This window comes from Lemur catta, chromosome 12 (genome assembly GCF_020740605.2).
Source record: "Lemur catta isolate mLemCat1 chromosome 12, mLemCat1.pri, whole genome shotgun sequence".
NCBI classification, from domain to species: Eukaryota; Metazoa; Chordata; class Mammalia; order Primates; family Lemuridae; genus Lemur; species Lemur catta.
In genome coordinates this window covers 17,119,601-17,132,589 of record NC_059139.1, presented here as the reverse complement: position 1 = coordinate 17,132,589, position 12,989 = coordinate 17,119,601, and the positions used below count along the sequence as shown (strand labels likewise).

At 31.0% G+C, this 12,989-nt stretch overlaps 1 protein-coding gene and 1 long non-coding RNA gene across 2 annotated transcripts in view; one reads left to right on the top strand and one right to left on the bottom strand.

The window, feature by feature from the left end:
• The window catches only part of CDH9 (cadherin 9), a 119,718-nt gene that overhangs the window by 95,096 nt on the left and 11,633 nt on the right, over positions 1 to 12,989 (top strand). Inside the window, exons 4-7 of the mRNA XM_045565637.1 lie at positions 837 to 956; positions 1,523 to 1,690; positions 3,855 to 4,042; positions 4,958 to 5,211. Coding sequence (XP_045421593.1) covers positions 837 to 956; positions 1,523 to 1,690; positions 3,855 to 4,042; positions 4,958 to 5,211 — 730 coding nt within the window. The remainder of the gene's footprint in view (positions 1 to 836; positions 957 to 1,522; positions 1,691 to 3,854; positions 4,043 to 4,957; positions 5,212 to 12,989) is intronic.
• LOC123647969 overlaps positions 1 to 12,989 on the bottom strand; it is a 63,211-nt gene that overhangs the window by 43,656 nt on the left and 6,566 nt on the right. The gene's annotated exons all lie outside the window — the stretch shown is intronic.

Here is a 12,989-nt window from a genome sequence, read left to right as displayed (position 1 = left end):
TTATGCCTGAAAATAACTCTTTTAAAGTACTCTTATCTTTTAAAATATAATGATTTGTAAAAAAATTAAAGTAATTTAAATTTTATAATATAAAATTAACTAGATAGTAATGTTAAGTTGCAGTATTGTATGTGACAAAGAATTACACATTTCCTTATCTTCTTTTGGAAAATATAAACTAATTTACAGATATGTGGCACATAACCAGTACTATGTAGTATATCAATAGGCATAACAACATCTGACTCTGTTATCTGTATTTTAAAGAGAGGTCCAGACCCTTTATAATTAGATATATCTTGTGAACAACAAATACTTTGCAGGCAAATTTTATGCCATTTTTGTTTGTTTAGCCAAAAAACAGGGTCCCTTTATTTTTCCTTCTATTTATAATACACAGTCCAATTTACTAGAGTAAATAGCTGTTGGAGGATTATAAATGTCAGGTTTATCTTTAAAACACATGTTTCCAGTTAGCAATCAGTGTTTCAAGTGCATTACATTAATATTCAGTTTAAAAATGCTTGCCCTTCTAAATATTTCTAATCAATTAAAATACTTTGCATTAGTCTCATTATCCATCTTTATTATAAAATATATTTTGATTTTCCATTACTTTTTCTTAGATAACTCACAGAATAAAATTAAGGGATATTTGAATTTTTAAAAAAAGAATGAAAGAAAAGTGATTTTTTTGAGTCAGAATCATTTAAACAAATTTCTTGAAACGTATACCATACTCTTAACACACCACACTACCAACAATGTTTTTTCAGAAAGATTGTTTCAAATTTGCAAGTATTGAAGTGTTTGTGTTGGGGGGGTGCTTTACGTAGGTACATCTGTTATACAAGTGACTGCAACAGATGCAGATGACGCCAACTATGGAAATAGTGCCAAAGTGGTCTATAGCATATTGCAAGGACAGCCATATTTTTCAGTGGATCCAGAATCAGGTAACATTTAAAATTATTCCCCATTATATAGTACATTTGAATGTACAATTAATTTAAGGATTTTTCTATATTTTAAAACCTATGCATGCAATATTGTTTCTATTTTTTCCTTCCAGTTTTTCCACAGAAACAAAATCAAGTTGGTATTATTTGAATCCTTAGCTCTTTAGATTATTATTTATTGGTTTAAATTTAAGACCCTAAGTTCAAAATCTCACAGAGATTCAGCACATTATATAGTATAGGAAATACCTAAAGTCCAAAGAATGTGACAATCATAAAAATTAGTAAGCTTATTTGTCTAAGGATTTTTGACTGGAGTTATTTTTTTTTCCAAAAGAATAAATACAATGATTTAGCAAAACCCATTTGTGAATAATAGCCCATGGCAGAATTCTTTCTGTTCTGTGAATTATGTTAAAACGGTTATGGATTGAAAGATATATTTAAATACACTGACATTTTATCCATTTGTTATGATTAATTTCTCTAAAGTGGATCTTGCATAGCTTAATTTTAAAACTCAGTGATTTAACTGAAAAACTTTTTTCTACTTTTTCCCAAAGGCATAATAAAAACTGCATTACCAGACATGAGCAGAGAAAATAGAGAGCAGTACCAGGTGGTTATACAGGCTAAAGACATGGGCGGCCAGATGGGAGGCCTTTCTGGAACCACCACAGTGAACATCACTCTGACAGATGTCAACAACAATCCTCCTCGATTTCCCCAGAGTAAGAAAGCTTTCCGTGATCTCACGTTGAAAAGTATCTCAAACACACTAACAGAGTGAATATTTGTACTAGTAGTTTCACTGTTAGTTTGCACATAAAGGCAAATCCACAACCCCTTCCTCCACACACACATACAAATAATAACAATTTCTGACAAATTGAAAATGATCATAGTTGTTTTCATCATTTCTTGAGTGGGTAGTAGGAGAAAAAAAAGGACATGATGTTCTTTGGCAGCTTTAATTATCTTTTTCTACTTTTTGAAGAATTTTAAAGTTTTCCAGACTTTTTTTTCCCAACACTCGCCATGATCATCTTAATATTTTTCTTCTGATCTCTCTTTACTAGTTAGGAGTGTGGTCTCTCATTTCTGGCTCTTTGGCTTCAAGTCCTGTGCCTGCCACTTGTTTTGCCTTACCTATCTTGTTTATACATAAGAATAAATACCCCTAATTTAATTCATTCTAAAACACAGACTTATTGATCTTTTAAAATCTCTGAAATAAGATACTGTATTAAAATCAATGCAAAGTGGTTTATTTGGCATTAGATTTGTATTTTCTCAGTGGCCTATAAAGTTATGGTTTGCCTTGGTTGTGATAGATGACATCTTAGATATATTAAATCTTAGTATTATTCATGTTATCAAGTTATGAAAATTAAATCAGTTAATACTCTTTCAATTGTCACCATTTTTGGATATACTTTAAACTATGGACTCTTTACATTCCATGTGGTCCTACAAAAACAGATTCCAATTTTCTGCTGAATTTTTTTTTTTCATTTTGCAGTGAATAAATGTATAAAGGGCCCTATCTTGAAATATTAAATTGGGGGCTCAAATTTAAATTCATTTCATTGATTTCAATACAGTAAAGCATTTTCCCAGGCCAAAGAAATATAAAATATTTGATTCAGCTTTGATTGCTGGACATTTATCCATATGATAAATGTTAAAAAATAAAGATTTCTGAGAGTATAAATAATAAGCCTAAATAACATAAATCTAAACTTTGCATTCAAATTCTTTAAATATAAACTGAAAGAGTATGATTTGGTGAATTTTCAGTGGCTTGCCACTCTGTAATTCTATGATCTATTATAATCTTAACAAAAGATTTGGAACTAAAATAGTAATAGTAAAATGTAGAAGACTAGACCTTGGGCTAAACATATTGCATACACAATCTCACGTAATCCACATAACAAACCTATGAGTTAATTACTATTGTTATCACCTTTATTTTATAGATGCAGACATCAAAGTTGAGAGAATTCAATTAACTTGCTCAATGATGAGAATTTAAACCCAGGCAGTTGGATTTATAAGCTCATATTTTTAACCACCAAACTGGAAAAAGAATAGACTCTGAAGTCAGAGAGATTTTGCATTCTCCTTTTCCCAAGTCTGCACGATGACTTCCTTGATGGCTGCCCCTGAAGATGATATACCTAGATTGATCCTTAGAGGACTAGTGTAAGGATTAAATAAACTGACATAGAAGGCCTCTGACCTAACATAGCACATAGTAAATCTTTAAAATTATTTCTGACTTTCATTAACATTTTTGATATTTTTTATCTATTGTCACTCAGATAGTCACAAATAAAAATGTTTTCAGGAATAGTAGAATGCAATATAATGATTGGCTGGACCGGTGGAAAATAGCATGATACATGCTCCACTTAAAGATATTAAAATTAAATCAAACACAAAAAATAGACATTGCTGTGTGTGAAATATTTGTATCCATGATATAGAATAAAAATTATACTTTTTAAAATAATTCGATATATGTAAAAATAAGTGGGTAATGGCAATTTTAAATGCCCCAGATAAGCAATAAATAAGTGGTTCTCAGGTCCTTTTAAGTCAAAAGTTCTGGATTCTAGTATCAGGCCTACCATCTATTACCCAAATAACCTTGGGACATTTACTTAATATTTCTTTGACTTATGTTTCTCATTTACAAAATGAAAGTGTTCTGCCTTTATAAATTATTTTCCCAATTTAATAACTCTCTAATTTTTGACAGCTTATAATTCAATATGATGAAAAACTCTCCCAACTTAAAATTAATTTATTTAAGTAAAAAAGGCAGAGGAAATAAAGGAATTTTGTTATCTAAAGGTGAAATGACAAAGCAATTCATTTCCTTTACAGGTACGTATCAATTTAATTCTCCTGAGTCTGTACCTCTCGGAACCCATCTTGGAAGGATAAAAGCCAATGACCCTGACGTGGGGAAAAATGCCGAGATGGAATATAGCATTACTGAAGGAGATGGTGCAGACATGTTTGATGTCATCACTGACAAGGATACACAGGAAGGGATTATAACTGTCAAACAGGTTTCTTTTTGCTGTCTTCATTTTTTCATAGAGTGCTTTATGGTTTGTTTTTGCTTTTCAGTAAGGGGAACAAAAGCCTGGGGTTTATTTTTCCCCTCTTCTACATGTTATCTTTCATAGAAGTGGGAATAGTTGTGATCTCACTTCACATATGTTAAGCATCTTTATCATTAACACTTATAAAGGGATATAAAACTTTAACTGCTTGTGTTAATAATAGACAACAATTAAACTAAAGTTAGATCAACTCAGAATTACTTTTGTATTTCTCCATGGGAAAAAAAAAAAAAACTAGTCATGCAGCCATCATTGTTATTTCATGCAGGTTTCAAAATATTGTAATTCTAAGTGTGTTGGTGTATTTAAATAAATAAAATCTGGAGATTCCATGTGTTTTATGTTAGTTGTCTTGATTTTTAATGCATGAGGGAGAGCATTCTGAAATGTTATGTACCAAGCCAGCTCGACATTGATTATTTTCTATTGCCCTGATTTCACTTTTTACTCATACCTTGCTCAAATTAATGAAATATAAATAATTTTTATTTTGTACCTCTATTTTATTCTATTTTTCCTCTGATTTTACCACGAAAAAATGTTAACAATAATACATAATTGATAAATCCATGAGATAATATTTCATTTACCTGTGATTTCAAAAATTTAAATACATTACTAAGCTATAATCAATCTTAATGTGTATAGCATTATATTTAGTTAACCCCATATAAATAAGTGTAAGGCAAAACAAATATTTGTTAATTTATTTGATATACCTATGAAGCAATAATTGGGAAAGTTATTTAACCAGAACTCTTGGTATGTTTAAGAGAACTGGTTATTAAATTCTGAAATTGGCTTTCACTGTTAAGTCTTCTAAATTATGCTAATTGTTCTTATTTTATTTAACTTCAGAATTTAGATTTTGAAAACAAAATGTTGTATACTTTAAGAGTGGATGCAAGTAACACTCACCCTGATCCACGATTCTTACACCTGGGACCATTCAAAGACACAGCTGTGGTCAAAATATCTGTGGAAGATATAGATGAGCCTCCTGTGTTCAGTAAAGTCTCTTATTTGATTGAAGTAGATGAAGATGTAAAGGAGGGCAGCATCATTGGACAGGTGACAGCCTATGACCCAGATGCCAAGAACAATTTAATAAAGTAAGTACCTTAAGAAAATTTATGTTTGTAAAATATAATAATCTTATCACTACTTATAAGCTGTGTGGAAAAAATAACATTGCACAATGTATAATTAAGCACAATAATAACACCAAAGACTTCTAGAATACAAATTCTTAGTTAGGCTGTGTTTAAAATGCTCTGGGTATATTATTTCCTTTGAGTCTTATCATACTATGAGATAGATGTTATTATGATGTCTTTCTGGAGATAAGACTGAGGCACTGACCATTGAAATCATTTGCCTAACAGTGGAAAACTGGGTTTGAGAACCAAGTAGTTTAGCTCTAGAGTCAGTGATTTTAATCTCTTTATTATTGATGTGATTCTTGTCTCATCGTCCCTCTAGGTTAAATCAAAGTTCAAATAAAAATGATCTAAAGAAATAAATTGTAAAAAAAAAATCTGTTTTTCTAGAAATGTCAAAATTACCACTAAAGCCTACCTTATATCAAAATTTTGGAGAAACAATATGTGAATTATAAATTCTCATAACAACACAATGTTACTAAAGAGATGACATTTAAATCAATAAGGAAGGTAAAAGTATTAACAATTATTATAATACAATTCCTTTCCAAAATTTGAATAGTTTTCATCTTTCAAAAGTTTTCAAATATGCTAGAAACTTAAATGATTCTTATAAATTGTTCTTAGGAGAATGTATGAATAAATAAATATAGTTGTATCGTATATAGGTGAATGAGAGGGGGGGACATGAAAGGTGAATGTGTAGAGGAAGATATAGAAAGTTGAAAAGACAATACACTAGTCTGTTAAAGTATGGATAATGAAATATCTAAAATTTTACTTTGCTTGAAATTTAATTGTTTAATTAAGGAAAATATGGTTAAATTTATTGAAGTCATCCTGCATACACAGAAAATTAATAAGCACAATACTAAATATATAATTATTTAATTTTCATTTTAGGATGATCCACATGTTACTTCACAAAATGATGTTTGTTGCACTAAATATATTCTAATGATGATTTAATTTGTTGATGGGATTAACACATGATTGAACATGTTAACCATTTTAGTTACAATCAGTTCATAACATTTAATCTCTAGTTAAGCAGAGCTTATTTTAATTTGAAAGTTTTGGTTAGTTTTAGCTTTGTTAGAATATGATTCACTGAACATCCCTTTTAAAAATAAATGGTTCTTACCAACTTATGTATTTTGTATATTGCTCAACATTATTTTTCAAACATGCCTTCTAGTTCATATAGGAGATTATATTACTCTGACAGAATTTTTCTCAATATACATTACATATTGAATTTTAAATGCCCATATTGTTTAAAGCAAAACTCTTGAAATAAAATGAAGTAGTAATCTGGTTTCCCAATGATGAACGTGTATATACTAACATGTTCATACCCAAAACAATGTAGATTTGTATTTTATTGAAATGCCACTGGAAGGTTATGGTGTCTCTTGTATGTGGACTTACAGAAAAAAAAGATGTAAATCATGTTATGTTAATTTTTTTTGCAGTACTGAGGTGGAAATAAATACCCATCTATTTTTTAAAGGATAAGGAGTTTACTCATACCAGTAGCTACAGATTCTCTGTCTTTTCTTAATAGGTTTTTCAGATTTCAAGCGTCATCAATGTTGGTTGTGCCTTCATTTCTCCTTAGTGTTTTTTTCTCCCAATGTTTATGTTAGAAATCCTATAAGATGTGTGATTGTAAAGAGTGAGTGATTGTAACTTTTTTCAATGATAATCACACACTATTAGAAAGTCGCAGATGATGGCAGTGTATCAACTCTTTCAGATGATGAACCTATTATTGCTGGACCATTGAACATTTGTGATTCTGAAAGAGAAAACATCTTAATAATATCCTTGTGTCCTTTCCTCATTCATCTAGTATATTTGTATATTACGAATTCCATAAATGTTGGTTGCCTTGCAAGGGGCACAATGTCTCTTCCACATTGCCAAGGGTATTTGTACATTTATTCAGATCACGGGGGTCTCATCAAGTTTTGTCAGTTCTTTAGTACTCCTTTCTGCACAAATGTTTTCATCTTATCATTAAGTCTGGCAATAAGCAACAAAATATATGTTCCATAGTCTAATTATGGCATCAGTTTTATGATATTTACTGTCTTGAACATTTTGTCTATTTTTTCTTCCATAAAATAATAGCTGTCATTTATTGAGTTCTTTATCCGAACAAGAAACTGCTTAAAGAGCATTATATTTATTAGCTTCTTTAAGCCTCATAACAATGTATAAGCAGGTACAATTATGATCACCCCCATTTTACGAAAGAATAAACTGAGATGAAAAGAGTTCAAGTAACTTTTCCAAGGACATATCTTAGTCTAGGACTAATTTTATTCTATTAATCAAGCAAGAACTTGCTGAGTGGTCTACCCAAAGACCTGCAAAATAGAGGTTTTCTCCTCTATCTAGTGAAGACTAGAATTATTCTGAATTTCAAAATATTCTACAACTATTCCCAGTTCATAGTTTTGCTCTCTCTAATCCTTGTGATTGGTTACTTTTGTGGTTTCTTGTTGTCTGTTCCTATTCGTGTTCTGATACATACTCAGTTTAAGAGTTGAGTGAGATCCTCTTCAGATTTCAGCAGTTTCCGTCTGGGAAACTCTCTTCTCTGCATTACTTCCCGGCAAACTCTAGCCACGCTGGTCTCCTTGCACTGTCGGAACTATCTCCTCAACTCAGGGAGACTGGTACACTCCTTCTGTGTTCCCACTTCCTACATTGTAGAAAGCCTCCCTAGACAGGATACTAGGAAACTTTTAGAGCTTATGTCATTTTTTTCCCCCTTGTCTCAGGGATTACTGTCTTTGTTTCCTTATGTGCAGTACTTTAAAAACCATTGTTTTGTGTATTTTGTCTGTTTTTTCAGTGTTTAGGGTAATATGGTAAATCCAGCCCCTCTATTACATCTTTGTCAAAAGACAAAGTTAAAGAAAAAATATTTTCAAACGTGCTCCTGCTGATATAATAGTAGCGATTCATTTTAGAATCCACATTTTAGAATTCTATGGATCACAATTTTGAAGCAAATAAGACATCTATAATTCTCTGCACAATAAATATTCCACCGTTATTTTACTATATTTCCATCAAATAGTCCATCTTTCAACGAATTTATTATCAGCTATCTCATTTCTATATAGTTGAGAGTTCATTTAATATATACATAGGCCTATATATTTTTATTAATTATATTTTCTAATGTCACTAAATCTCTTAAACTTCTATTGTATAAATGACATAGTATTATATCAGGGTTTCCCAACCTATGGTGAGTTGTGTAATTATTTCATTATATATTACAACATAATAATAATAGAAGTAAAGTGCACAATATATGTAATGTACTTGAATCATCCAGAAACTATCCCCACCCTCCCAAGTCTGTAGAAAATTGTCTTCCATGAAAATGGTGCCTGGTGCCAAAAAGGTTGGGACCACTGAATTGTAAATGATACATCACTGATGAAAATTTAGATGGTTTGGAGATATACGTACAATCTAAATATATATATATATGTATGTGTGTATATAAATATATATATATTTCTTTTTTCTGTATCTGATAATTTCCTGAGGATACAGTTTCAAAAAAGTAAAATTTCTGGGTCAAAGACTGCTAGTCAAATTTACAACCTAGCTTCACCATGTATAGAAGTGGCTGAAAAAACTTTTAGTTTAAAACTCTCCCAGGAATATTTGCTTTGTATAGGGTACTCAAGTCTTGGGGGGAATTAAAAAACAATAAATTATAGTATTCACCTGTAATATCTCAAGAATTATAACAAGGAGAAGAAAAATATTGGGAGAACAAATTTATCTCAAATTATATTCTTCAAATTTTACCGCCAATTCTGCCAACTTCTGAGGCCATACCTAACAACATAGCATATAGATTGATTCCTGTTAGCATATAAAAGGTATCTAAATAAAGCCCTTGAGCTGTCCAAATATAGTGTGAAGGAAAACCAGCAGTAATTTGACAATGATGCCATTTTGTAACATGGGACTTTTTTGTTTGCTCTGATCAAATCTAGAAGGATGGATGACTGATCCCCAGAGCAGAAATATGCTGTGATAAGCAACATGGATAAACATTTTTCCAGAGAAAGATTGGGAACTAATTCTCATCCACCAGTAAATCTATTCATCAAACATATTTTCTGAAATACATCTGCCACTTGCAACATGAAATTATGGTTACAATTAGCAGCTGTTGTCAGCTCCCTGCTTCACCTCATTAGTAATCACGGATCTCCAAAGTTACAGGGTTGATTATAGCTTTACAAGTCCTGAAAGAATATGTTGCCTCATTTCACACCTATTTTATGCTTAACGTATTTAAAGTTCAATGATTTTTAGAAGAAATCCCTTCTACTCTGTCAAATTGAAAAGTAATAAAACAAACTTTTTGGCCAGAGATTTAGATTGCCTCAATTATATGTACCTGATTCCAACAAAAACTGGAATAAATACATAAGTGCATCCAAATACGGCAGTGTTTCTCTAATATTTTCTTGATTTTATGGCAGAAGGTAAAATAGTAATAACCTTATAATAGTATCACTAATCTCTACAAAAAAGATTTCAACTATATTTTCAAACGAAATTATAAATGATTTCATTATATAGACAACATTCACTTTTTGAGGGGGAAATGAAGGCATTATAATTCACAGCTGTGAAAACACAGTTTCTGAAAAGCAGTAGCTGGAAAGAAACAAGCAAATGCATGTCCTAACTAGATTGACTGAGTTATTGGAAGAAGTACCTAGAATCCAGTAAAGGAAAAAAGGAATGCTATCTTGACATATTTCTGCATATTACTGATTTGTTCTGATGTGTTATTTAGTTTAGATTTCGTTGTGCTAGGTAAAAATACGGAGATCTTATATGTGCTTGATTTTTAATGGTAGAACATAAAAATGAAAAAATCAAAAATCACAGATCAGCTTTCACAGGCTTGGTTCTCTTGTGTTCTTTTTCACGTTATTTGCTGCCTATATTATTGGATCCTGTCTCTACAGAAGGTATCTACACACACATACACAAAATTATGCCAGTGGTCTTTTTTTAACTTATTGCTCAAAATTTAATGTAGGGAGATCAATAAAATATTGTTATTTTAATAGGTCATCTACTAGGACATAGAGATAGTTTTGTTCTGTGTTAAGTGTTTGTCAGGCTCTTTCTGGTTATTTGCTGTAATATAATCTATTTATTGTTAATAGGTAAATCAGAATATTCCTATTATGTGTGTAAAATAGAACTTTGGCTGCTAAATAAAAGAAAATTATCTCTGTGCTTTGATAAATTGTGAGACATCATTTGCACTGAGAAAATTTCCTGTATATAGACATGGAAGTTTGCAATGTTAATGTTAAAGTGAGCTATTTCTAAATCATCAAAGTGGTCCTCCTTCATGAATTCTTAACATGAAAAACAGTGCCTTTCAAGGTTGTACTTAAGAATAGGGCAGTGAGAAACTCAGATCTATTTGATCCTAAATAAGCTACAAGAGGGTCAAAGCTTGACTTTTATAATATGGGAATTGTTAGCTATTCTTCAATCATAGAAATCCCCAGGCTAAAATCTAGGGCAAGTAGCAATGAGCACAAAAGGAAATTTTATTTTCCTTTTTGATCTTCAATGCAAACAGTAGGAAGAAATCCAAGGTCTATTCAGACATAAGCATATAATGGTTAACTATTGACCTTTCCAACAATGGAGAAAATATATTTACACGTGAATATAGTGAATTGAGTACCCTTCAACACATAGATGCAGTTGTGTTCTTTCACTTTGCTTTCTTTGTGTTCATTTTAAATTTTTCTTTGTAATTTATAAACAGAATTTGGTGTATTTAAGGAAAATAAAACTTTAAAAAATTTCCAATGACTTACTTTGTTTTTCTCTCAAACACTTTACATAGCAATTTGGACCCAAATGTACATAAAGTCCACATTAGGAGCTACATTTTAGGGGGCTTGACACCTACAGGCAAGAGACACAATGTTTTGCTTAATTTTAGCACCATTAGCAATAGCAAAAAGAAAGAGAAATTTTAATATGACTGACATCTTCAATTTTACTACACTAATATTTATTTTATAAATCTGATAATTGACAATGAATTATTGGCTAAAATCCAATGTAACATTTGCTTCTAGGACATATAAATATGCCATTATAAATTGTATATGTTTATTTTTATATCTAGATTCCTAATTATCCTTTATTGCCTTAGGATTTCCCACCCAGAAGTATAGCTACTCTTGGACAGTGATCATTTGCCAAATAAGTTTTTTTTCAATCTTTCATAGGACCATGGAAGAAAATTTCAATAGCAATTATTGAAAAAGTAAGGGAATACTATCATTTTCTTGTAGCTCTATTGCCCATTGAGCAACTCTACTGAAGGACAAGGAAGTGACTGAGTTGGTTCCATGTATCAGGAGTGAGATACAGAAAAGATCCTGAAATCAGTTATATATATAACATTTGTTAGCCTTTCCACCTTTGAGATGAAACCCAATACATTTTTTTTTCCACAGGCTCAAATAATCTCTTTGAAGTAATATCTGTGTCTTTGAAATAATTATTTTATAAAGTTTAGCAGAAAAAAATTAGGCAACCACCTTAATGTACTATATTAAATCTTTAAAATTACTTTCAAGATCTGACTTTACTTAATAGATCTCTTCAGTTAAGCATAATTCTTATAAAAATAAACCAAATCATATACCCTTTATTAAAACAATCCAAAAAAAATCACAAAATTTGGAGTAATGTATTTTCATCCAAAAATTTAAAAATTTCCAATGCTTAACAATGTTTAGGAATCTAAATATCTATTACTTACGTTTGTCAAAGCCAATGCCAAATAGTGAATATATCATAGATTTATAATGGAAGCTGTAATTTTCCAATTCACCAGATCAAAATAAAGTTTATTTGCTAAGTGTCTTTAATGAGATCCCTAGAAAAATGTAAACTATACCAAATGCAGATTAGTCTATTAGTTGTCTTTCGCTATTGTTCCTTTTTCTGTCCTCATTCTAACCACTTTATTCCAGAAAGCCTGGTCTAAGGGCCTGCAATATAGGATTTAGCTAAGAGTTTTAGAAATGCAGAATTCCAGTTCCCATATCAGACCTACTGAATCAAATGCTGTCTTTAACGAGATCACATGTGATTTATCTCAACGTCAATGTTTGGAAATTGCTCACTTTCCTATATGAATCAGTTAAAAAATCAGCAACAGAAATCTCAGGAAGATGCAAAAATATTAATTAGTACAGCATAACGTAGTCTGATGTAACTAAAGGATTTTCATATAAGCTAACCTTTTCAAAACTTTCTCTTTTGAGCATATATTAGTTTCTATTGTGGCATAAAAAATACCATAAATTCAGTGACTTAAAGCAACTTAAATTTGTTATTTTGCAGTTCTGTAAGTTAGAAGTTTGGTATGAGTCTCACTGGGTTAAAGTCAAGGTGTTGGTGTGGCAGGACCATATTCCTTTCTGTGGACTAAAAAATACCATAAATTCAGTGACTTAAAGCAACTTAAATTTGTTATTTTGCAGTTCTGTAAGTTAGAAGTTTGGTATGAGTCTCACTGGGTTAAAGTCAAGGTGTTGGTGTGGCAGGACCATATTCCTTTCTGTGGACTCTAGAGGAGAATGGTTTCTTTGCTCATTCAGATTGTGAGCATATTTCAATTCCTT